Below are 25,374 nucleotides of genomic sequence, written 5' to 3'. Positions count from 1 at the left end.
TGACGTACTCGTTCGGCTTTCTGAACGCCTAGCAACAAGAGCGGCCTCTGTGATTGGTGGCTGCAAGGCCCCGGAGATTTTCATTGGATATCGGATGCAATCAGCGCCCAAACTGAAGGTTAGAACTCAGTATTTTTGGCAGAGAATCTGGATCCGCAAGCCAGGGCATCTCCTCCACTGGGTTCCTGCGGGCACCACACTCGCCGCGGACACACAGTGCCAGCCTTGTGCTTGAGGCCGAGAGAGACAGAGAGACAGAGAGAGAGACTCTCAGGAGCCTGAATAAAGCACCACACGCACGCAAAGTGTCTCCGTTTCCCAATACGTGGCCCGTGGCCATCTGTCTCCGACCACACCCGCCTCTGGGCGCTGACAGGCACCTCTCTGTTTGGTCCCCCTCAAGTTGCAGGGGTTCAACCCTGGGCGGAGTCAGGGCTGAAGACACACAAGAGCCAGTGTGGGCCCGGCTTGTGAAGAAGGGAAGGGAGAGAAGGCGCCTGGCCCCCGCAGGACGAGCCTGGGCACGCTGGGCACTCCCGGGCCGGGCGCCACCCACGCTGGACGCCTCCTTGGGAAAAGAAGGACATCCCAGTGTCTGTAGCCACTCTGCTCTCGTGGGGACATTAAGTGACCAAACACATGGACGGGGCGAAGGTGAGAATGTAGGGTCCTGGTGCACACAAAGGGGGGTGCAAGCCTGGACTTCTGGGGTCCCCGTGGGGCAAGGGGCTGGGCAGCAGATGTCCAGAGCTCTCTCTGATTCCGGTCCCGCCTCCCCAGCCCCGAGGCTGCAAGGAGCACTGACCCTGGGTTCTGACCTCACCCCAGGCTGAAGGTGGGTCTGGATCCACCCATCCCCGGCTTCCTATAAGGACAGGGGACCTGGGACTGCAGGTTCACACACCATGAGGCCACGCACGAGACCCGGGAGCTTCCTGCTGGCCAATCTGCTGCTCTGCGCCCTGCTGGGTCTAGGTAAGCAACTGACAGGGGATGCTCAACGCCTTCCTGAGACCTCGGGAGAAAGGCCTGGGTGGCGTTTAGCAAGGAGCTCTGCTGGGGAGGGATCCTGGGAGTACTTGGAACAGGCTAAAAGAACTGGGAACTGGGGCCCGTGGGAGAGAAGGTGCAGCCTGGATCCCAAGGCAGGGGAACTGGGGAGGGGGCGGGCACCAACCTGTCTCCCAGACAGGGCCCTAAATCAGACAGCTGAATTCTATCTAGGAAATCAAGATTTATTTTTAATGGAAAGGCAGATTTACAGAAAGAGGAGAGACAGAAAGATCTTCCAACCACAGGTTCACTCTCCAAAAAGCCTCAACCACCGTCACAACTGGGAAGTTCCTTTCTCCAGGGCTCCCTCCTCCCTTCAGCACAGGAAGCCTCATTTTCTTGCTGCCCAGCTGCCCCAGCCAGCCTCTTCTCTCAGCCTGCCCTTCCCTCTCCCTGGTGACCTACAAGGCCGACCCTCATCCCTGCTGCGGTTTGAGCTCCTATTGTCTTCCCGCCTCTGGTCCTGCAAGGAGGAAGTCCCACACCCAAGAACCAGCTGGACCTGAAGCGTCACCAAAGTCCCTGGAATCCCCGGCCACGACCCCTCCTTGCCCTGGAGCTTTGCAGACAAACCCCCCCACTCCCGCGTCCCAGGTCCCCAGCTTTGTAATTAGTACACAGGCCCTGGGAGAGTCGCTTCCCGCCCCTGCAAGCGGCTTTTTGCTGGCATCACCAGGGCTGCCCGCTCTCTGCACAGTTCCCTTAGGCCACAGCCACGCCCCCACCCACGAGAAAACCAGGGGCACGTAGGTCCCTCCTTTCTCCTCCCACCCCCAGTCCCCAAATCCAAGCCATGGTCCTTGGCTGCAGCCCCGCCCTCTGCCCTGCAGGACGCCCTCTAAGCTGTGAGGTGTGTAAGGGGTCTGGGCGCACATGCACCGGGAAGATGAAGACCTGTGAAGCCGGCAAGGACACCTGCGTGGTCCTGGTGGGCGAGTCCAGCACAAGTAGGCGGGTGTGACGTTGGAGCCCGGGGCTGGCAGTGGGTGGTTATGCCACCTCGCCGAGGGGGTGGGGAGCATCCTGCCTCTCTGGAATCTGGGAAGAAAACCCAGAGTGGGAGGAAGAGAACTGGAGCCATTGTTGTCGGCGATTCTGAACATGATGAGAAAGAGAGTGGAAGGAGGAAAGACACCTGGGTGGGACAGAAAGGAGGGGGAGAGAAGGAAGAAGCTGGGTGGGCTGGAGCAGGAGGCAGGAGACAGACCCTGATGTTGGGGTGTGGGAGAGGAAGACAGGGGTCATTCCAGCCAGGAGAGGGAGAATGCCACGCAGTAAGAGGCAGATCCACGTAGAGAAGTAGAGAGGAGGCTGAAGAGTGAAATGCGAGGGCGAGGAGGGGCGCCGGGGCGGACCTGAGGGAAGACGGGGAGAAGAACAGGGTTCCAGGAGGAGGGGCACCACCACGGCCTGCTGAGGATGGCAGGGCTGCGGGTAGCAGAGGGCACAGCAGGGCCTGGCATCCAGTGGGGAAGTGGGGCCCAGGGTTGGGGAGCAGCAAGCCGAGGACATTAGGGAAGCCACCCCTCAGTCATTCTGAGAATCCTCCCAGTGGGCTGAGAGACCATTACACGGAGGAAATGGGGAGAGGCTGTGGCGGCTTCTGGCTGGAGCTGGAGAGAGGCAAGGGGGCAGGGTCAGCGACCAGGACCAAGGGGGTGACAGGGTGGGGGCGGGAGACTGGGAGAGAGCACTTCAGGGGTGTGAATGTCCCGGAAAAGATCAACATGGTCGGCACAGGCAGAGGACAGCAGTGGGGTGGAAGGGGCCACATCAGGCAAGCACTTGGGATTGGCAATGGGAACCCCCAAGAGACAACTAAGAAAAGCCCCCAAAAGGGGTCACTAATGAGACCCCAGCACAGCTGGGGCCAAGGGTATGACCCTAGGGGTGGGAGGGAGCAAGATGGGGGGTGCAGGAAGAGAGTGGGGCCACCACCCATCCCTCCTGACTCCCCTCCCTCCACCTCCCTGCCCCACAGAGGGCCACAAATCTGTAAGCATCTACAAGAACTGCATGAAGCTCAGTGACTGCTACTCGGGCTTCGTGTCCACCACCATGAGCCGTGACGACTACATGGTCACCAATGCCCGCTGCTGCCAGAGCGATGGCTGCAACCGTGGCACGGTACCCCGTGAGTGCCAGCTCAGCACCCGCGCCCACAGACCATGGGCCCGTGGTGTCCCCAGGGGTTGCCGGGAGGGTGCGGGGTGACCCCAACACCCCTGACTGACCTCACTCTGTGTCCTTGGTGTTCAGCCCCCCAGAACAACCGGACGGAGAACGGCCTGATGTGCCCGTCTTGCATCGCGCCCTTCCAGGAGACGTGCCCGGGGACTCAGGCAGCCCGCTGCGTGGGCCAGGAAACCCACTGCATCTACTTTGCAGGCAACGTGCAGGCTGGTGAGGGGCGCAGCTGGCTCTCTGGAGGGAGGGAACATGAGTCCGGGTCTGCAGGCCCTGACCTCTCTTCCCCCTACCCCCAGCCCCGGGTGAAAGGTGAGGAGGTGACGCCCTGACTTTTGATCTGAACTTCTGCAATGCCCCACCGCCCCCAGGTATCTTCAACACCAAATTTGCCACACGGGGCTGTGCTACGGAGAGTGCCTGTTATACAAAGGCTGGTGCCGAGGTGCCCTCGGCCTCCTACCTCTACTTCCTGAGGCGAGCTGACTGTCTGCCGGCCCCCTGGCCCCCAGGCAGGGCCGAGTGAAGATCCCAGCTCTCTCCATCTATCCTGTAAAAGTAAACAGTTAAACGGAACAGGCCTGCGTCCCTGTGCTGTGACACACTTGGTGGGGGAAAGTGGGGTTCAGAAAGACTCCCTCTGTCTTCCAGGTACTGTGTGTGGTCCATGCTGCTCAGTGCATGATCACAACTATGAAGGTGCTGTGACTATGTCCATTTTACAGGTGGACAGACAGGCCAACGATGACTGGGTCCAACAGCCAGGGATTGGCAGACTCTAGATTCCACAATCACCTCTTCCCCCGCCCCCTGCTTTTTGTCTGTTCTCATGACTGCAATACGTGGGAGTTAGTTCTATCACTTCATAGGGTTGCCATCAATGTCAAATGAAAGGACATTTGAGAAGCATCCAGTGCAGGGTCTGGCACCCAGGAGCCAGCGTCAGCCCTGGAGGCGACATGGCGAGGCAAACAGCAATCATGCTAGCAGCTGCCACTTATGGAGAGCCATGGGGCTGGCAGGTGCTCCACGCACATAGCCATCGGTCAAGACTAACCAGATTGTGCTACAGTAACAAACAAGTCTCTTAGCTCGGGGTTGAAAACAATGGAGATCCAGGAGTCAGCTGGCGCTGCAATAATGCCGGGTGAGGAGCCAAACTGATTCAAGGCACTCAGCTTGCGGGCCCGACCGGACTGGCTCTGGCTTGGGAAGAGGGTCCCAGATTCCTCCAAGAGTTTCCACCAGCATTTAGGACCAGCGGCTTTCTGGCAAAGGTTCTCCTATCAGACCCTAGGAGCCCAAGTGTATCCAAGGCCGTGGCTAAGGTTGAGCCTGCCAACTTTTCCCTGAGTCAATCAATCCTGCCTCCAGACCCAACACGAATAGGACTGGGAGGCTATTTTCCCCTGCAGTGTAGGACAGAAGAGTGAAGGCGCGTCATCCAGTTTTTCCCTCACCCTGTGCTTCTGCCCATCTCTGTCAAGTGCAGCCACCCCCTTGAACACAGTCAGCTTCTTGGCTCCCAGGAAGCACCTGGGAGAGTCTTCCATGGTGACCACACGCAGGGATGCAGAAATGACCTAACATTTACAGCTCGTGAGTCTACTCCCACAGCCCCACCCAACCACACAGCAGCCGAAAGGCAGTCCCGCCCAGTGTGGGAAGTCAGAGAACCAGGCAGGTTTCACAAACACCGGGCGGCCTCTGGGTAAAGACAGTCTCGTTTCACCTTGTTGACAGCTGTGTGTGATGGCATAGTCATTCTCATTGTTGCCAGGAGATGAATCTGGGATTGAGAGAAAGGACATCATGAGGGAGGTAATAAAGCCAATCATTGGGTCATGGCTAAAGGGGAGACCACAGCAGGGAAACGGAATGAATGAGTCAGTATGGGTTACTGTTCGGCTCCGTAACAAAACATCACCAAATGGCGTGACCTGGAACAATTATCTTTATTTAGCTCATGAGTCAATGAGTCAACAACTTGGTCACGAGACCAGCTGGGTGTGTGTTTCCAAATTAATTTGGAAGAATTAGAGAGAGGAGGGAAGAGATTTTGCATCTGCTGGTTCACTCCCCAAATGATCACAACAGCCAGGGCTGAGTCAAGCCAAAGCCAGGAGCCTCATCTGGATGCCTCAGTGGGTGCAAGTGTGTCAGCACTTCGACCATCCTCTGCTGCCTTTCTAGGTTATCAGCAGACAGCTGGGTCAGAAGTGATGCTGCTGCAGGTGATTTAATCCGTTGCACCCTGGCACCAGCCCCCAGGTGGGTGCTCCTCTGCTGATGTCACTGGGTTCAGCTGTCTATCAGCTGGACAGTTCCATCCCTGGGGGCTGGCTGTGGACCAGGGGTGGGAAGTCACAGGTAGCTGGGCCATGCAGTCTGGGTTTCCTGATGTGCAGGGTCCTGAGGGCAACAAGACCGGTGGTCCTCAGGCTGGACTAACACCACGGCGGGCTTAGTGACCGCCTACGTCATTGGCATGCCATAGGAGCACTGGTTCAAGTCCCAGCTGCTCAGCTTCCTGCTAGTGCTCCTATTCCCCATGATCTTCTCACAGGACCCAGGATTCCAACCTGAGATACTAAGCATCTTCCTTTCTCCCCTACAAACCCCAAAAGAACAGATACCACAGGACAGCCACACCCAAGTGTTGGGTTCAAGTCCTGGCTCTACCACTTCCAAGTTCAGCTTCCAGCTACCACATACTCCAGGGGTTGGGTCCCTGCCACTCACCCAAGACCCAGATGGAGTTCCATTCCTGGTTTCTGTTGTAGGCATTTGGGGAAGGGACCAATGATGGGAAGATCTCTGTGTCTTTGAAATAAAGAACAGACACGAAGTACAATTCCTATCCATATTTATTCAAGACACATCTCTAGGAATCTGCCTTCGAGGGCGGCCAACAGACATCCACAGGGACTCGGGATCTGCTGCCTGAGACGAAACCTCACTGTGCGTCCATAAGGCCCAAGGCTCAAAGCTGTGAGATCCTTGGGTGCCAAGCCATAGCCATGCCAGTCCACATGCCTCAGGGAGCACCGACAATGCACACAGGCCCAGCTGTCCTGCCCTTTCAGGCCTGGGCTCTGATGAGGGCAGAGAAGCGATGTTGGACCAGCTCTAAGATGGTATCAGAGGGGCAGAGAGGTGCCCAGGGCTCAGGGCCTGGCGAGTCAGCATCTGCGGGAAGGGCTGTAAGCTGCTGTGTGTGCACACAAGAACCTGCACACATCGACTTCTCACAATAACTGTGAGTAGATGCCACTCACACTCTCAAGGTCATCCCAAGGTCAAGATCCTGGAGCTGCCTCTGCAGCCACGACCCCCTGTGTAATGGAGACAACCCCATGTGACCACCCAAATGTGAGTAGGCAGCTGAATTCCACATTTTATTTCAAAGATTCATACCCACTTCTGCTGCTGAAAGACTACCAAGTAGATTCAGGTATATCAAGCTGGTTCTTGCACTGCGGCTGACAGAATTGGCGGAGGCCACAGGAAGGGGGAGAGGCCTACAGTCTGTGTATGTGTGTGTGGGGGAGCATCTGAGCTTCATTCTTAACTCTGGCTCCTGTGATGAGGCCTTCCATGCCTGGGGTCCTGCCACCCAATACGGGGACCTGGGTGGGATTCCAGACTCCATGTTCCAGACGTGGCTAAACCAGAATAAACTAGCAGATGGGAGCGCATGCACTAACAAATAATTAAATAAATAAATAGGGGCGAAGCATTTCTGCTTATTATCTGATGGCGATGCGGTCGGTGCCAATGACCACACTCCAGGAACGCAGCGGAAAGAAGGAAGCGAGCAGCACTCGAGACTGACTGCATGCAGAGATGACAGTAACAGGCACGCTGGGTCACGTGGGAACGGATTCCGACGAGCCCCCGGCCTTCGTCCACTCCAGCAACGTGGCCACTAGGCAGTCTGACATCACACGTGTGGCTCTTGGTGTCTCGCTGCTGGACAGGATCGTGCTGCACCGGTCTTGATCATCTCCATTGAGGGAGGGGCGCACTGCAAGCTGCACGGAGAAGGCACAGATGCAGACATGCATGGGGGGGGCACCGACATGGCCCCCCAGCAGCATTACCAGGGGGCCAAGGGCCTTGAGGACGAGGACACCATTTTCACAGCTGGAAGCTTCTCCGTCTTAAGTCATTTCACCCTTTGGCAGTCTCTGCTGGGGCGGGGGCACAGGCTGGACGTGGGGTGCTGTCCCTCACCCTTGTCTATAGCCATCCAGGAAATGGAGTCCTCGGGGGTACCTGTGGTTGTGGTCCAGCCCTTCCGGCTCGCCGATGGGGGGATAAGGCAGTGATCTCAGTGGTGTAACGTGGCAGAGCTGTGCTCGCTACCCAGGCCTCCTCCACCACCTCAGACGGGACTTCTCAGCCATTAGACTCGCTTCTTTTTCCTTCCTGTGGCAATTCCGGTCCTCGCCCTCCCACTCATCAACGACTGAAGCATCTGCTGTGTGGCGGCTGAGTTCTGGCAGCCGGCGGGGTGCCAGAGGACAAGACAGGCAAAGCATCAGCACCCACTACGGAGGCCAACATGCAGAGCACTGTCAACGGGACTGGATCGGCAGGCAGAGACCAACAACGGTGGTGTGGGGGTTAATAGGGCCAGGTGAGCAACAGGAAAGGGCAGGGCTTGTCTCTGAGCATTCTGGGAGACAGGACAGCCGTGCCAAGGGCCTGGGGTCTATTCAGGCCTAGGCAGGGTGGCCTGGCAGGCTGGGTGGGGAGCAGACGGCAGGACCAAAGCACACAGGAGCCTCGCCGTGTGCGCTGGGGTCTCCAGCCAGCCCTGCCTGTATTTGGTTCTCTGTAACCGCTCCTCAGGTCCCCCTCTTGTGGTCATAATGCTGAAGCATTCAGGAGCCTGTGGCTTCTCCAAGACACACAGCTCTGGCCACCTTCCAGGCACTGTGGTGTCTGTCTCCACACACCCCTGCTCGCTGCAGCACCCTCTAGGGGCAGTGCATCTTGGGAAGCCCCTGGACGGCCCCACACAGGTGTTGGAGACAGAAGCAGCTGCTTGTCCAGAAAGGCAGGTGCACAAAGGACCAAGGTCAGCACACATTTAGGTTTAACAACCGAAGAAACCAAGACAAGAACAAACAGCGCCCCCCCCCCAGGTGGGAGAGACAGGAGGCATTCTCACTCAGCATCTACACCGTGGGAGCACACACCAGGAACCCTCCTGTACCAGGCCCATCTGGAAGGGGTCGCCATCATGTGGCCCTCCCATCTCCAGCCTTGTTCCTGGTCTCCCACGACCCTTGGCGCCCACCACGTGCAGATGGCTGCCCTCTCCCACTTCTGTGAGACCAACCATGCCCCCCCAGACCCGGCGACAAGTGTCATACAGACCTCCCCCCACCCAAGAATTAGAATCCAAGGTCCCAGGTTTCTGGGCTCCTGCAGACCCCAGCCCCATGAGGACTGAAAGGACCCTGGACCCTCAGGTTTCTCTTCCCTGTCTGATAACCAGCCCAGGGCCTCAAGAACGTACACATCCAGGAACTCTCATTTCTTCTCCCCTGGAGACCAAGACCTGCCCCCTCTGTGGGAGTCCAGGCTCCTACTTGCTGCAGGAGGCAAGACTCCCTACCAACCCCACCTCTGACCCAGGAATCCAGGCGACCCAATCCCCTTCAATCACCCAGAATTCCCAAGGACACCCCGGCTCCTTTACCCTCGGCACTCCCGCAGCCCCTCCCCCAACAGGACTTCGGATCCTCATGCCCTCAGGAGCTGGCAACCAGAACAACAGGTACTCCCCAACCCTCACAGGGTGGGCTCAGCGGGTGCCAACACAGCCTCGGCGTCTGCCTGCATCTCGTCCAGCGCCTGCAGCAGGACGCCGTGTGCCGCGCGGTAGCCCAGGCCGCCAGTGGCCGCTGCACCCCCCGCGGGCCACAGGAAAGAAAGAGCGCCTAGCGCCGCGGACCCCGCGGTACCCTCGCCAGCCCAGGCTCCCAGCCTGGCTTCCACCTCGGCCCGCGTTACCGGGCCCGGGAAGTGAGTACGCGCCGCCAGCTCTCCAGGGGTCAGACCCAGGGCACGCTCACGACGCGCCAATGACGCAGGTTCGAGCCCCAGCGCCCGCCTCCACTCTGCCAGCTGACCCCGCAGGAGCGCCACATCGCAGGCCCAGCCTAGTCCTGGTACTGGAGCTGCTGCCGCTGCCAGGCTAGCCAGCAGGGCCGGCCGCCAAGCCCCTGCCCGCAGCGCAGCCACCTTCCTCCGGGCTGCGGCAGGAGATGCAGGAGGCAGCGCCAGCAGCAGCGCCCCAGCCTGGGCGGGGGGGAGCGCACAGCGCAGCCACTCACACAGCCCCGGGAGTCCAGCGGGCCGTAGGGGGAACACGGGTGGCCGCGTCTCTTCCAGCACCTCCCATGTCTCGTCCTCCGGACTCAACGCGGCTGAGCGCTGGGCATCTGTGCTGCCTGCCGCCGTCCCACCATCGCCCTCCTGTGAGCATTCGCTGCCAGCCTTCTCCTGGCCTCCTCCACCTGTACCCTGCTTCTCCCTCCCCTCACCGGGTGCAGGATCCGATCCGCCCACACCTGCCTTCTCTGTGCTCTGCCTGCCAAGCTTCTCCACCTCTCCAGCTTCACCCAGAGCCTCTGGATCCTCGCCCTCGCCATCGGTCCGCACGCAGACCAGCGGTGCATCCGGGGGCACCAAGGCTCGCGCCTGCACCAAATCCTTCTCCATCGGTGCCCCAGAGGTGACTAGGATGAGGGCATCGTAGTGGGTCGGGTGAGGGGTGCTGGCAGCTGAGGCGACGGTAGGACCCAGTGGCACAATCCAGAACACGACATTGGGGCGCTCAGGGGCTGGGAAAGGGGTGGGTGCAGAGGCAGGCACTGCACATGCGTCGTCAGGGTCCAGTCCAAGCAGCACGCCCAGCACACGGCTCGTGTCTGCAGTGCCAGCCACTGCTAGGTCCAGCCGCGCGCTGCCTAGGCGCTCCAGGCCAGCGCGTACCCACGACAGAGCTGCCTCCAGGCCTCCCGTCTCGAAGGCCTCGCGCACAGCCTCCAGCTCGGCTGCACCCAGTACCTCGAAGCCATCCTGAGCCGCTGGTAGGAGCCTGCAGGGGCAGGGAGAGAAGGCAGAAGGGCTTGAAGGAGGGACTCCAGGTGAAGCGACCAAGGAGTGGTGCTGAGAGAATAAGACAGGACATGGGGAACAGAGGCAAGAAATAAGTAGACAGGACTGGCCATAAATGCCGGTGGGAAGGGGCTAAAAACATAAGGGTGGGCCTTGGAGCAGCCCCGGACAGGATGGTGGGTAACCCCAACGTCAGGGTTCAAACAGAAGCCCAAGACGGGAAGCCTTCTGCAATGCTCGCAAGTAGAACCCCCACTGTTGTGTACGTTGAGCGTTTCACAGGGGCCAGCCCAAGGGGCCAGGGTGCCCTTCCTGAAGCCGGCAGAGTGGGGACTGCCCAGGTACCAGTTCTGGCCAAGCAGGTGTGGCTAAGGGGACAGCAGGTAAAGCTAAAGGGCTCTGCCTGTCCCCTCTCCCCCGTTCCCCAGACTATTTCTACTCCCAGGCATCCTCTATTGCCACACCACTGCTCCGCTTTTAATCCAGTTCCCTGCTCATGGGCCAGGAAGGCAGCAAAGGATGGCCAAAGCCGCCTACCACCCCCACGGGAGGCCTGGACGGAGCTCCTGGGTACGGCCTGGCCCAGCTTCGGTTGCTGCTGCCATCTGGGGAGTGAACCAGCAGATGGAAGCGTTCTCTTCCTCTCTCTCTCTTCTCTCTCTGGCTTTCGCTCTGGGACTCTTTCAAATAAACACTCAATGCATTTTTAAAATCCTAAAGCTCACTTGATGTTGAAGCTTTTGAGCGACTAAGGGTGCTTGAGAACCAAGCTGCTACAAGGTTAGACGCCAGGGGCTGCAAGGATCACAAACCCGCTGGGCAGAGCGGGTCTGCGGGCAGTATGTGGGTCCCACCAGCCCAGGAGGTCCCCCAAGGACCCTGACAACCGGGCAGGACCTCCAGGTGGGTGAAGTGAAACTAGATGCCAGTAAAAGGTCCCACAGAAAGAGTGGATAACCCTTGTCCCTGAGCGGCTACGGGGCATGGGTCTAGCCTAAAGACCCCCAACCCAGCCCAGCTGGAAATCCGGGGCTCACCTCTGCAGTGCCTCTGCCCGGCTCCTCAGCACCGACCGCAGGCGCTCCAGCTCCCCGAGGCCATCGCTGCTGGCCCGTTCCGCAGGCAGCACGAAGAGGGGCGCAGCTCCCAGCCCGGCGGCCGCCAGCAGGGCGGTGGTCTGCTCCCGGGCCTGCGCGTCCTTCTGCAACTGGTCGCCAGGGAGGATCCGCACGGCCAGCAGCGGGGCTCCTCGGGCCAGGGCGGCCCGTGCTGCCTCGCCCAGCTCCGGGGCCAAGGGCTCCGCAGCCCCCTCCGGTCCGGGCAGCACCAGAACCAGCATGTCGGCCTCAGCCGCCCAGGGCCCGGGCGCTGCGGGTGGGCAGCTCAGCTCGCCCAGGAAGAGCCCCGGGCCCGCAGCTCTCAGGCGAGGCACCCCGGAGTCCGGCCGTCCTTCGGGGATCGCCTCGGGCAGTTCCACCGGGTCTGCATCCTCGGCGCACAGCGCCTGGATCAGCGCCGACTTCCCGGAGCCCGGGGGTCCCAGGCACAAGGCGGTCACGTCTCCCCGGGGCGGAGGCATGGCTGCAAAGCGAGCAAGGGCGCGGGGTTGCCGGGGTCACGGGCGGCCGCGTCTCCCAGCCCCGACGGCTTCTCCCCTCGCGGCCGTCGGAACGGCTTCCCCTCCGCCCTCGCTTCCCAAGCACTCACCGGGAAGCAGCACGCTCGCTCGTGCAGAAGCCTCGTCCCGGACTCACCGGGGAACCGAGGTCCGGACGCCGGGACGCGTTCTAGAGCTTCTGCCCTGACGTCACTCACCCCCGCCCCCGGGGAGACGTGACCGCCTCGACGCGCCTGCGCACTACGGCCGTGCGGAGCACGCCCCTCAGCTCCGGCCGCCTCTCGCCTGGGAACAATGAACCGGCCCTCGGCGCCTGCGCACTCCGCGCGACCCGCTGGGGTCTTGTACGGCACGGCGGCTGCGACGTCATCAGCACGCATCACAGCGCAGGGAAGGACCCCTCTCCTCTGATCCCGCCCCGAGGTGCGCGTTCGCGAATGTACTACTTGATGCGGGATGGCGGTGACGGGCTCGGTTTTGAGAGGCGCCTCAGGCTTTGAAACCTCAGGAATCTTGAAATTCAGTGGGCCCTGCTTCACTCCCCTGCGGGTGGTGGCGCTAAGGCGCGCCCGTGACAGGCGCCGCGCGAGGCAGCCTGTGCTGTACGGAAGGAGGGTCGAGTCCCGGGTACCCTCGCTCCGAGGAGCAGGCAGCGCCCCACTGACAGTGGTGGCGGGTAACCGGGCACTGGGGCTGACCGCGCGAGCGGGGCACGGGGGTGGCAAAGCACGATGTCCAGGGAGAGACAGAATCGGTGTCCCGACATGTTCAAGAGCGCGATGACGCTCCGAGGGCAGCGGTCACAGGTCACACCGTGAGCTGTCTTTAGCGGGGTCTCGAACCGGGGAGGTGCCGATCGTTTGGATTGGACGGTCCTCTTAGTGGCAGCTGCCTCGGAAAGAACGAGGTGGTCCCGTGCCGGTCACAGGTGGGCGTCGCGGGCCGAGATCGCTAGGTTTTTAGGGGGCTGGTGCCGGCCGAACAGCACCCCCTCACTCGCGCTGCCCTCTTGAGCAGAGGGGTCTCGGGCATCATGGAGGAGGAGTCCGCGGAGCAGCAGGAATCGGCCGGCAGCCCCCGAGGCGGCGTCTGTGAGTACGGCTGGCTGAGGGGTCGCCTCCCGCACCCCGGGTTCCTCGCTTCCTTTTGGGAAGGGACTGTGCCGGCCCCTCAGCTCATCCCCACCCCCAGCGCCCCGCGAGCTCCTTCAGTCCTAATGAGACGGAGCAGGGCAGCTCCCGACCCACGGCCGGCACAGTGGACAGTCCTGCTGCTCTGAGCACTTCTTAGGGGCTAGCCCCTCGTCCAGGTGTTAATCACCCCGTGCCCCTCGTGCCTGCCAAGGGTGCACCCCAAGCCGGCGTGGCCCGAGGGCACTGTCCTCCCTGCCCTGCTGCTCTGTGGGGCGGCCACTCCCAGCGTCCCAGTCCTGGCCCCACGCTCCACGGTCTGCCTGCTTTGAGCTCACCCTCTGAAGTCCACTCTGACAGCCGGCCCCCCGTAGGCCACAGCAGCGTGGACCCCGGTTTGGGCAGCGCCCGGTTCTGGGGCTGGGGAGAGGTGCTGGGGGCCTTCCCCAACCTCTGTCCACATCCTTCAGGCCACCCGGAGGCCCCGCAGTGCAGCCGCTGCCTCATCACCTTCGCCGATTCCAAATTTCAGGAGCGGCACATGAAGCGGGAGCACCCGGCCGACTTCGTGGCCCAGAAGCTGCGGGGGGCGCTCTTCGTCTGCTTCACCTGCGACCGCTCCTTCCTGTCCTCCAAGGCCCTGATGGCCCACCAGCGCGGCCACAGCCCTGCCGGCCCCGCCGGCCTCGCGGCTCAGCCCCCCTTCCCGTGTCCTGACTGCGGCAAGGCCTTCGGGCAGGCGGCTTCTCTGCGGCGCCACCGACAGGTGCACGAGGCCCCCGCGCCCGGTGGCACCTTCGCCTGCACCGAGTGCGGCCAGGGCTTTGCGCAGGAGGCCGGGCTGCACCGACATTACATCCGGCACGCTCGGGGGGAACTCTGAGGGGCTGCTGGCCCAGCAGGAAGATTGCTGCTCCTTCCCAAGGTGGGAGGGACAAGAGCTCCTGCTGGACAGGGCCCAGAAGATTCTCCTCCAGAGCTCTGGAGGACACGGGAAAACTGTGCAACCAGACTGTCCATCGAGTGGGCTTTTTTGGGAGTGAAATAAGAGTTTATTTTTATCTCCCTCATTCCCAATTAAACAGCTAGCTGCAGATTATGCAATCACCTTGAATTCTTCCCAGATGGATGCTGCGGGCTGCCGGGAGCCAAGTGCCTGGATCAGGGCCTGGATGGGCACATGAATGAGGCACCGCCTGTGCTGTGACCCTACCGGGCATGGCGCATGCTGTCCTGGGGAGGGGGCAGCGAACGCGCTGGCGCCACATGCACTGGTCGGGAAGGAGCGGGTGGTGTTGGCACCGGGTCCTGGTCTCTTCCCACCTACCCCTCACCAGTGCTTCCATGCAGAGGGGGTGGGGGCATTGGGGTCGAAATGGTGCAGAGCTGGCCTGGCACTGGAGGACGACTGGCTCCAAGTCCAGCAGAGACGCCATCTGTCCTGTGCAATCTTTGGCTGGCCTCGGGACACTCCCCGTTAGGGTCCTGTTTGCAGCTCTCCTGAAAGGCCCAGGCCAGGCCTGACCGTGTGGGCAAGGGTGAGACAGGGCCAAGGCTACCAGCCGAGGTGGCCCATGGCCCATGGCCCTCTGCCTCTGGGGGCGCCCACTGAGCCAGGCTCTCATATGTTGCCTGTGGAGCTCTGGGTTCTGGTGATGTGAGGCTCATCCAGGTAGACTGGGAGATGATTCTTGGCTTAAGACTACATTTCCCAGAGTCCCTTGGAGCAACATGTGGCCATGGGACCCGGTTCAAGCAAAAGTCCCAGGGAAAATCTTCCCTAGCTTGGGGAAGGGGCTCGGTTTTCCTAATCAGAAATGTGGACATGGTATCCAAACATCCTGGATCCTGAGGACAAGACCAGCATGTGGGATGGCAGAGCAAAAAGGCAGTGAGGGCCTGGGGCACAGGTCCAGTGTGGGCGCGGTGCTCTGCTGTCCTGTGTCTGTCATATACAGCTGAGACAGAGGTCTGCGGTCACATCTAGCCAGATTGTACAAATAAAGTTTTATTGAACAGTCACGTTGGTTTTGTATTGTTTATGGCGGCTTCTGCCTGGAACCGATCTGAGAGCTTCCAGGAGGCTTCCTGGCTTCTGCTGCTGAAACATGAGGAATAGTCATCTAGTCCCTCCCTGCGGTGCAAGTCCGCTGGGCCCTGGTCTAACTCACAGGCACACATGACCTCTGGGTCTGGGCAGTGCTGTGCCTGGCAGGAGAAGGGGTGTGTGTGTATTGGGGAGCAGTTGGGGCATGGCTGGCCTAGACCCCTTGTCGGGAATGGGATGGAATCAGCTGGCCGTTGGGTTTTTCCAAGATGTCAACTTACCACAGCTGAGGCCAGTACTGTGGCCATAGCTAAGCCACCTGTGGATGCTGGTTCGAGTCCTGACTGCTCCACTTCCATTCCAGCTCCTGCTAATACGCCTGGGAAAGCAGTGGAGGATGGCCCAAGTGCTTGGGCCTCTGCGCCCATGTGGGAGACCCAGCTGGAGTTCCAAGTTCCTGGCTCCAGTCTTGTCCAACACCAGCCGAAACATTAGGGGAGTGACCTGGAGGATGGAAGACCTCTCTCTAACTCTGCCTTTCAAATAAATAAATCCTGGGGGGAGGGGGGGAGTCACCAAAAGACTCCAAAAATAAACTGGGTCACGTGCTTCCTGTGGCCCCACCCTGCCCCACGTACTCTCCACACTGCCCAGCCAAGGCAGTGGCATGCTGTGCTCAGGGCCAGAATCTGGAGGAAGAACTCTGGGTCAACTGGCTGTCCCGTGGAGAACCTCGGTGTGTCCCACAGCAACCTCCAGCCCCAGCTGCAGCTCTGTCTCCTGGCTGCCCTCCCCTCTCCCTCCATATACCAGGCCGGAGGTGGGGGTGTCCTCTACTTCCTTGGGGTGGGCTCAGCCTCGGGGCCTCTGCACCACCGCCCACTTCCCCAGGTCTCAGCACCTGCCCACTCCTCAGGTCTTCCTAAAGCTGCCTGGCCAAGCCCTTGCCCTACTTTTTCTTGCCAGCGCATTCAGCACTTTTCATTTTCACCCGTGACAGGGACAGCCAGGATACAGCCAGGAAGGAGCTTCACACACTTCCATGCGCTTCCTCTTTCCGCCCAATGCCATGCTGTAACCCAGGCCCCTTTGCAGATGCCACGCTTGCCTGCCTTCCACAGGCAGGTGGGCAGCAGCCCACGTCCCCTGGCCCTGGCTGAGGGTCGGGGAGTTCTCTGGGATGGCAGGATGGGGGTCTCCAGGGCAAGTGTTGTCTCCTCACTGAGGAATGTGCTACGGTCTGAAGGGCTGGGAACCCCAGGATTCCCACGTTGGGAAGCCGAGACCCCACATGACCGAAGCCGGAGGCTCAGCATCCCAAGAGCTGGAGGAAAGGGGGTCTTTTGCTTTCTCCCACCTCTCACCCTCTGCCCTCTCCGCCGGGTGAGCCCTGGGAGGCCAACAGCAGCTGTCAGCTGACCCAGAACCTGCCAGCACCTTGATCTCAGCTCCCCGCCTCCCTGACCATGAGCAATGAGCATCCATTGTCATGACTGTCAGGTTCTGCTCCTGTGACTGAAAGCCAGGAGGCATGGCCATGGTGACAGCAGATGCCTGCGGGTGCCCAGATCACTGCAACTGGACGAATGCCCAGAGCAGCCATGGGTCCCTACTGCAGTGGTGACCAACCAACTCGATGGCCCATACAAAGCGCCGAGCCTAGGCCTAGCCTGCCGTGAGCATGGCTGCCTCACTGAGTGGCCATGATAGTCATTCAAATTTTATTCCTGAAGGTTCCTGGGTGTGGGTTTGGATGAGCCAACATGCGTGACGCACCATGGGCCCGGCCTGTGGTCAATGCTTAGGAAGCAAATGCAAAGACAGACTTAGTACCTAGCCTTTGTGAGCTGGCACTGCCCGTTTCGAGAGTGGAAGCCCCAGCTGCCACAGCTCCTCTTTCTTCCCAACTCTTTCCCCATGCTCTGGCCACCCCGACACACCACCCGGGATCCTCATCCCGACTGGAATGTTCTTCCCCGGCAGCACATACACTTCCCCGCCTCCCTCCTTCCTCCTTCCGGTCTGGCACCTTCCTTCAGAGAACTGTGCTATTTCAGATGGCAGCTGCCTGCAGGCAGTTCTGTCCTCCAGTCCCGCATGGCACCTGTCACCCGTGTCACCCACCAGGCTCGCACTGCTGGCCCCTTGTCTGCTGCCCGTCTGCCAGCGGCACCCTGTTCACCCCTGTGTGGATTTGGGGAGATTTTGCTTTGCTCCCTGGGGTTTTTCGCTAGGCTGTGGCAGCGGGCGGTAGGTACACAGGAACATATGCCAGGCAAATTGCTGGCTCCTGCCTCTTCTCTGAGTTATTCTAGGAACCAGGGGTCTCATGCAAATAAAGCGTGGCAGATCTGCAGTCACACTCCAGGCTGAGGCTCTGCTCTGCACGCTCTTAGACACACACCTGGGTACACACACCCCCTCCCTTCCAGCTCCCGGACCAGGAAGGGCTTGGGCAGCGCAGCACAATTACAGTGGGACTTCTTGGGTGGCTTGGTCAAGCACACTGCCTTTCCCAGACTCCTTTGCAGTCAGCTGTGCCCACGGGACTCACGTCCAGCTAAGGCACACGCAGGGGCAGCACACATTCCTTGGCAGAGGACACAGCCATCTCTCCAGGCTCCTGTCAACCAGCAGGATGCAGGTGGCAGGCACTGGGCCTGATGACAGACAAAAGGGAGGCCCACGCCCCCAAGTCATCTGCTCAGTCAAAACCAAACTTGCGTTGGAGCCTTACTATGGCTACGTCTGGCAGGCCCCCAAGCCTAGTGCACAGTTGTTTCCTTGGTGAGGTGAGGAAAGGGGGGCTGTGTGCAGGTATAACACACATACGCGACACACGTACACACAATTGGCTTTTATTCTGGCCTTCATACGTCTACACCTAAGACGACACACATGAGCTATGCCCGGGACCTGACCACGTGACCTGCCCCTCCTCTGCCCCTCGTCCCGCCCTGCCCTCCCCGTGCCTACACCTCCCCGCGTGCGTGCAGCATGAAGTGCGCGTGCAGCTCGCCCAGCGTGGAGAAGGAGTCCTCGCACTCCGTGCAGTGGTACGTGCCCTCCTCTTCATCCTCTTCATCCTCCTCCTCCTCCTCCTCCTCTTCCTCCCCGCGCCCAGTGGGGCGGCCCTCCCCAGCCTGAGGGGGCTCCTCGTCTCCCCCCCCAGGAGCCCTGCCTGCGGGCGTGGGGAGCTCCTGGGGGGCCGAAGCAGGGCGGCAGAGGCGGCAAGGTGGGGTGCCCGGTGGGGCCTCGGCCAGCGGAGAGCGGCCACAGAGCTGGCAGGGCTGTGCCAGGGGGCCCGGGGGCTGGGCTGCCCGTGGGGCCCGACGGGAGGGGCCGCCCCGGCCGCCCCCCAGGCGCTGCTTCACCTTGTAGCCGGGGTCATATTCTGGATCATCAGTGGTCTCCTCTTCCTCTTCCTCCTCCTCCTCCTCTTCCTCGGAGTCCGGCTCTGAGAGAGTGTACTCCGAGTCAGAGGAATGCTCAGGGCCTGTGGGGGACACACGGAGGGGGCAGCGACGTCATGGCCGAGTCCCGCTCAGATTGGTCACTGCTACCAGCAGGAGCCGCCCCCTGTAGGCATGTCAGGCCGAAGGGTGGCTTGCTAGACCCACCCGTGGGATGGGGACTGGTCAGTGATACTGGAGCCAGGGTGGACACACAACAGCAATGGGCGTCTGTGAGCTTCCGCAGTGGGCGACAGGGAGATGGAGGCCCCAGATAGGGAAGGTGGCTCATCGGCCTGCACCCATACACAGCCCTGTTGGAGTGCTGGTCCACACAGACGGGCATCTGAGCAAGTGAACACATGTACAGAAGTAGTTCCATACGTGGTGGGGGGTGGGCTTGGGGCTGTTGCCTTGATATTGTTATTAAGCCTCTCCGTGCACTGCTGGGATCCCATATGGGCACTGGTTCGAGTCCCGGTTGCTATACTTCCTATCCAGCTCCCTGCTTGTGACCTGGGAAAGCAGCAGAGGACGGCCCAAAGCCTTGGGACCCTGCACCTGCGTGGGAGACCCAGAAAGTGCTCCTGGCTCCCGATCGGCTTAGTCCTGATCTGAAGTTGAAGAGGGAACCAGTGGACGGAGTATCTTTCTCTCTTCTCTGTAAATCTGCCTTTCCAATAAAAAAAAAATAAAACTTTAAAAATAAGTAATAAAGCCTTTTTAAAAAAGCGTAGATATATTCCTGGGACTTCATGTGTATAAAGGACATGCCTGGGACAGACAAGTTTAGAATTAAGAAAAAGAGAAACAGGGGCCAAGGTTGCAGTGCAGCACGTTAAGCTGCTGTTGCCATCTCAACATTCCACATCGGAGCGCTGGCTGTTACACTTCCCAGCCAGCTTCTCGCTTGTGCTTCTGGGAAGGTAGCAGATGATAGCCCAAGTGGTTGGCCTGGCACCTGTGGTGGAAGATGAGGACGGAGTTCCTGGCTCCTGGTTGTGGCCCGGCCCAGCCCTGGCTGTTGAGGCCAGGTGGAGCCGAGACATCAGCAGTCCTTACAGAGGCTGCCCACACAGAGCAGCAGGAGAGTCCCACAGAGGTGGAGATGCTGGCCGTGGCCTCCCAATACCGACAGCCACCTCGCCTTGGCCTGCCCTGGTCCTCTCTCCACAGCGGTCCTGTGACCACGGTGCCAGTCACAACAGCCTAGCACTTTCTCCCTCATGACATTGCAGTGGCACAAGGCTTGTTGGTGCCCTGACCTCCCCTCCTGTTCCTGCCAGCCATGGGACCACTCCTCGGAAATCCCACTGTCCCAGTGCCCCGCTGGCCAGCCCTTCCTTGGCCTCAGTCGTCTTATCGTCCGCCCCATTGCATACATGTCCCTGTGTGTGTGAGTCTCCTATTCCCGGCATTCTGGAACATTCTGTTTGTGCCTATATAGTTGCAAGCTGGATATCTTGGCATTCAACCTAACATATCTTTCTGGAGTCCTTCACTGCACATGCCCTGCCCGAGTATTTTTCAGAAGAACCCACCCCAGGTAGCCAGTCCCTTTGCCTACTGCCCTCTGCTGTCCCAGCTCTGAGCTGTGGCTGGTTGTGCCTGGACCAGGGGCCGGCCCGCTCTGACTCACAGCTCCATCCCCAGCAGCCTGGAGGAGCGGGCTGAGTGTCCCTCCCTGCGCCACCCTGTCCTCCCCCTGCCACTGACCCAAAGTCTCTGGAGGCCTTGGTGAGGGACAGGCTCCTGTGCCTGGGACGCTGTCCCCCACCCTGTCTGCTGGGGAGCCTCTGACCCCTTTGTGACCCAACATGGGCTCCATCTGTCCTCTGCAAAGCCTCCACTTTGTGCCCTGGCCTCCCGTCAGAGGTCTACCCACTATGCCCTGTCCCCCGGGGTCTCCTTCAGGGCAGCTCTAACCTTGGGGTCCCACCCTGTGTGATAGAGGTTGCATGGACCCCACTGTGCCCAGCTCCTCAGGGACTCTTCCAGGGCAGCTCTTAACTTGGGGTCCCAACCTGGGCAGCAGAGGCCCTGTGGATCAGCGACTGACAGGAGCCCTAGGCTCTTCTCCCCTGGGTAGGGACGGGGGCGCGGGGGGGGGGGTTCGACTCTACTGACAAGCTCGTTTCTCTGCCAGATCTGGCTTATTAGTCACTACTTCCGTGAAGCCCTCCCTGACTTCCCACATGGCCAGCGTCCCTCTCCTCTGGGTTCGAATGCCCTCCATCACACCCTGATCACCCTGGGCAGTGGCCGCTGGGAGACCCCTTGATGACGGGGCCTGGATCTCACCGTAAATGCTGAGCCTGAGTCAGTCTCAGGAGCTGGAAGGCCACCCAAGAGGGGAGCCCCCCAGCCCAGGGCCCCTCCCTCTGGGATCACCCCACCCACCCCGAGGGACTTCAAAATGGCCACTATGACTTCACGCAGGTGGCCTGTGACTGGCGATCAGGTTACTGTCCACAGCCACCAGGTCTTTCATGTTTCCCATGACGTCCAGGGCCACCAGCCCTTTCAGGCCTACCATGCCTTCTCCACCTAAGAGATCCTCCAAGCCCAGCACATCTCCAGCATCCACCGGACCCTCGGTGCCTGCCATGGCTCCCACACCTCCTGCCTCCTTGAAGTCCACCAAACTGGTAACACCCAGCAGCCCCTCCAAGCCCACCAAGCCATCCACGACCCCCAGCAGGCCCATGAGCCCAAGCAGCTCCAAGTCCACCAAACCAGCTGATGCAAAGAAGGTCCCTCCCAGCAAACCCGGCAGGAAGTCCCGGATGCGCAACAAGGCGAGAATGTCAAGCCGGGCCAGCACGGACACCAGGGCCAGCACGGACACTAGGGCCAGCAAGGCCAGTGGCATGCGGCCACAGCAGCAGCAGCAGAAGAGGGTTCCACGCAGTCGGGGCAGAACTCCGGGCCGCAGGGGGACCCACAGTTCTAAGAGATCACCTAGTAGGACGAGCACCTCTAGTAAGATGAGGACTCGCAACAGCAGGCCCAGCACTGCCAAAGGGGCAGGGGCCCCTGCTCCCCAGCAGAAACAGGCCAGGGCTGAGAGCTCCAGCCAGCCGCAGGCCAGCCACAGGGAGAAGAGTGACAGCCAGGCTGGAAACATGAGCAGGGCACGGGAGCAGAAGCCTAGCCCACCTGGAGGTGCAGGTCTGGGGACCAGGTCCGGACTGGCCAGCAGGACAAAGAGTGGCAGCTTGTCTCCAACAGCCTCTCAGCAGCAGGGACATAGCCAGTCCCCACCGCCATCACCGCCACCACTGCTGGGGTCACAGGAGGTGCAGGGTCAAGGACAGATGGCTGCCTCCCAGGGCGAGCATGATCAGAGCCAGGCGGCCGTGTCCGGCGGAACCAAGGGTCCCAGCCAGGCCAGTCCCTCCAGCATGACACGAAGCCTCAGCCGGTCCAGCACCCCCAGCAGGACTCGCAGCCCTAGTGCGTCCAGCACCCCGAGGAGGGTGAAAAGTTTCCGCCACCACAGAACCCACAGCCGGGCGAGAAGCCGTACCCGCAGAGGCACTCCCAGCCTGGCAAGCAGCCAGAGGCCAGCTGGAAGAGCCAGGGGGAACAGAAGTGACAGCTGGTCCCAAACTCCCACAGACAGAACCCACAGCCAGTCCAGGAGCCGCAGTAAACACAGAGCTCGCAGGAAACAGCGGTCCACCACCCCAAGCGAGGATAGGGACCACAGCCAGCCCCCACCCTGCAGCAGGAAGAGAGGTCCTCGGAGACGCCGGCTGGCCAGCAGCAAAAGGGGTCGCAGCCCGTCGAGAACGCCCAGCCGGGAGAGCAGCCCCAGCAGCGAGCGGGTGGGCAGCTGGAACAGAGCTGCCGGTCCAAAGCAGGGTCGTGCCTGCCCATGGAGAACGCCCAGCACCGACCGAGCCCGCAGCCGGTCCCGGGCCTCCAGGAAAAAGAGGCTCAGCAGTCGATCCCGGACCACAAGGAAGGATCGTAGCCAGGCGACGGCCCTCACGGGTGGTTCTGGCTCTCCTGGCAGGACCCGGAGCCGATCCCTCTCCAGACGGCCTCAGGAAGCCCCAACCCTACGCCAGGCGGATGTCCATGCCCACACCGGCCCCTTGGCATTCACCTCACCTGGCGAGAGGTCTTCATCATCCTCTTCCAGGCTGGCGTAGCCCCCAGTCTCAGCTGGTTCCCGGGTCTCTGTCATGGCCAGGGCAGGGGGCCGGGAGACAGGAGAAGAGTAGCAGCCTGGGCAGCGTCCCTCCCCGGCCGGCTATCCACAGCCACACCTCCGGCCACAAAGTCTTCCACTAACGCGGGATGCTGGCAGGTCGAGAGGGACGCTGGACAAGGGAAAAGAAAGGCCTGTGATAGCTGAATAAATTTATATATAGCACGCGGCCCCACTCTGTGCCTAGCTGCCGCCCCACTCCTCTATGGGACTTCACATCCCCCGGGGGTCTTCTCCATGGTGGGGGTGTACACAGCGAAGGTGAAATTCCTAATACTTCATGGCAGGTGATGGCCAGAGAACTGAGAGCGGAGCAGGCCTTAACCCTTTAGTTGCTGGACCATGGGCCTCCCACCCTGCCCTCAGTGCAGGGGCAGTCAAGGGGCTCAGAGTGTACTTGGCGGGCAGTTCAAAGCTTTTCCCTCCTTAAGTGCAGCTGCTCTTGGTTCTGAGGGTCGGCCTCAGAGCACCCCTCCCCCCACCCCGACACAGCTCCAGCTTTTCTCTGTCCACAGGCGAGGTGGGATCTGGGGCGAGGCGGTGCTGTAGGGTCCCAAGCCCTTGGGCCATCTTCTATTGCTTCCCCAGGCCACCAGCAGGGAGCTGGATGGGAAATAGAGCAGCTGGAACTTACTTGTGGGATACTGGCACTGCAGGTGGCCGCTTTACTCCCTATGTCACATTGGCTACTTTCCTTTTTTAAAAAGTTCATTGTATTTGAAAGGTGGAGTGACCAAGAGGGAAAGCCAGAGAGAAGTCTTCTAACTCTTGGTTCACTCCCCAAAAGCCCATGAGGGTCAGGCACTTATCAGGAGCCGGGCACTCCATCCTGGTTGGCCACATGGCCGGTAGGGAGCCTGAGTCCTTGGGCCACTTTTCATAGCCTTGCCAGTCATTGTCAGAGAGCTGGATCTGAAGAGGAGTAGACAGGACTCAAACTGGGCTCCAACACAGGATCCAGCTTTCCCAGGCAGTGGCTTAGCCCACTGCCCACTTTCCTATAGGGTTACAGGTTGCTGATCTGAGAGTCATGCTTAACCTAGGCATTCTAAGTTTATCCAGCCACTAAACAACCAAAAGCAGTGGGGCTTCTAAGGTTAACTGGTCCTGCCTGGGCTTGCCCAAGGTCACAAATAAAGGGCCCCTCCCTACTGAGGAGGGCCAGCTTCATTAGCTCACAGGAGGGGCTAATCCTGGAAGACTGTGAGTCCTGGCCACTCCTCTTTCCACCCAGCTCCCTGCTGCTGCACCTGAGCAGCTGTGACCACACCTTAACTTTCTGGGTCCTTGTTGATGTGGCTTTCAGCTTCCACCTCACCCAGACCCAGCTGTGACCACTGCCACATTAGAGTGGACCAGATGCAAGATGTACGTCTCTGTCCACTCTGCAATTTCCATAAATAAAGCCATGCAGGGGCCTGCGTAATGGCTCAATTTGTTTCCCACCTGCAAGCGCCAGCATCCCTTTTGGGTGCCAGCTCATATACCAGTTACTCCACTTCCTTTGCTGCGTCGTGGCTGCAGCCTGAGGAAGCAGTGGACGATGACTTAAAGCTTTGGGGCCCTGAACCCATGTGAGAGACCTGCAAGAAGCTCCTGGCTCCTGGCTTTGGATCGGCTCGGCTCCGGCTATTTACAGCCATATGGGGAGTGAACCAGTGGATGGAAGATCATTCTGACTCTCTCTCTATGCATCTGCTTTTCTAATATTTTTTTAAGCTGCAAAGTCAGATCTGAAGAGGAAAGGAGAGACAGTAAGATTTTCTGTCTACTGGTTCACTCCCCTGCAACAGCTGGAGCTGAGCTGATCCGAAGCCAGGAGTCTCTTCCAGGTCTCCCACATGGGTGCAGGGTCGCAAAGCTTTGGGCTGTCCTGGACCGCTTGCCCAGACCCCAAGCAGGGAGCTGGACGGGAGTGGAGCAGCCAGGACACAAAACCAGCACCCATATGGGATCTTGGTAGATGCAAGGCGAGAACTTTAGCCACTAGGTTACCTCGCCTGGCCCAGAATAAATAAATCTTAATTTTAAAAAATATAATACAGCGCTGGTGTGGTGGAGGCCACCAATGCCAAGTCTAAAGCCCCACGATGCCCTGCGTGAACAATGGGCACCACGTCTGATCTTAGTCCCCGAGTCCCCACAATGCCCTGCAGCGATGCCTCCCAGGAGGCCTCGGGCCTGGAACGACCACCCGCCAGGGCGCCCGGCACCCCCGGCCCAAGCTGGGTGACAAAAGGGAGACTCCGACCCAGGCCTGGAACGACCGACCGGCCCCCATGCCTGAAGGCGCAGTGCCCGGTCCCCCTGACCCCCGTCAGGGCAGCAGGCCGGGTCGCCCACCCCACACCGCCCGGCCCGCGCTCGATGACAGGAGGTGTCAACTCCCGTCATGCCGCGGGGCCGCCGTAGCGCCCGCTTCCCGGCATTCCCCGCGCGCCCCTTCCCACCCGCGGACACTCACGGTCACGGTGGCCGCGCGGACCCCCGGTCGGGCCCGGCGGTGGGTGGCGGCGGCTGCACGCGCCCGG

At 60.6% G+C, this 25,374-nt stretch overlaps 4 protein-coding genes across 4 annotated transcripts; 2 read left to right on the top strand and 2 right to left on the bottom strand.

Moving 5' to 3' along the window:
* The first annotated feature begins 905 nt into the window (after window positions 1-905).
* On the top strand, window positions 906-3,766 carry LOC121153600 (phospholipase A2 inhibitor and LY6/PLAUR domain containing). Its single transcript, XM_040976222.1, has 5 exons — window positions 906-975; window positions 1,884-2,000; window positions 3,035-3,187; window positions 3,313-3,456; window positions 3,612-3,766. The coding sequence occupies exons 1-5, from the start codon at window positions 906-908 to the stop codon at window positions 3,764-3,766; spliced, it is 639 nt and encodes a 212-aa protein (XP_040832156.1).
* Window positions 3,767-6,389: 2,623 nt separating this feature from the next.
* IRGQ (immunity related GTPase Q) lies at window positions 6,390-12,174 on the bottom strand. Its single transcript, XM_040976189.1, has 3 exons — window positions 12,085-12,174; window positions 11,415-11,958; window positions 6,390-10,357 (listed from the first exon to the last, which is right to left on the bottom strand). The coding sequence occupies exons 2-3, from the start codon at window positions 11,954-11,956 to the stop codon at window positions 9,046-9,048; spliced, it is 1,854 nt and encodes a 617-aa protein (XP_040832123.1). The 5' UTR covers window positions 11,957-11,958; window positions 12,085-12,174; the 3' UTR covers window positions 6,390-9,045.
* Window positions 12,175-12,413: 239 nt separating this feature from the next.
* ZNF576 (zinc finger protein 576) lies at window positions 12,414-15,042 on the top strand. Its single transcript, XM_040976226.1, has 2 exons — window positions 12,414-13,086; window positions 13,596-15,042. Exons 1-2 carry the CDS (start codon window positions 13,029-13,031, stop codon window positions 14,006-14,008), a joined length of 471 nt encoding a protein of 156 aa, XP_040832160.1. The 5' UTR covers window positions 12,414-13,028; the 3' UTR covers window positions 14,009-15,042.
* Window positions 15,043-18,144: 3,102 nt separating this feature from the next.
* Window positions 18,145-25,374, bottom strand: ZNF428 (zinc finger protein 428). The gene is made up of 3 exons (XM_040976220.1): window positions 25,308-25,374; window positions 22,744-22,955; window positions 18,145-18,668 (listed from the first exon to the last, which is right to left on the bottom strand). Exons 2-3 carry the CDS (start codon window positions 22,817-22,819, stop codon window positions 18,145-18,147), a joined length of 600 nt encoding a protein of 199 aa, XP_040832154.1. The 5' UTR covers window positions 22,820-22,955; window positions 25,308-25,374.

This window comes from Ochotona curzoniae, unplaced genomic scaffold (assembly GCF_017591425.1).
Source record: "Ochotona curzoniae isolate NIBS_2020 unplaced genomic scaffold, NIBS_Ocur_1.0 contig_2699, whole genome shotgun sequence".
Classification (NCBI taxonomy): Eukaryota; Metazoa; Chordata; class Mammalia; order Lagomorpha; family Ochotonidae; genus Ochotona; species Ochotona curzoniae.
This window is presented reverse-complemented; position numbering and strand designations above follow the sequence as displayed.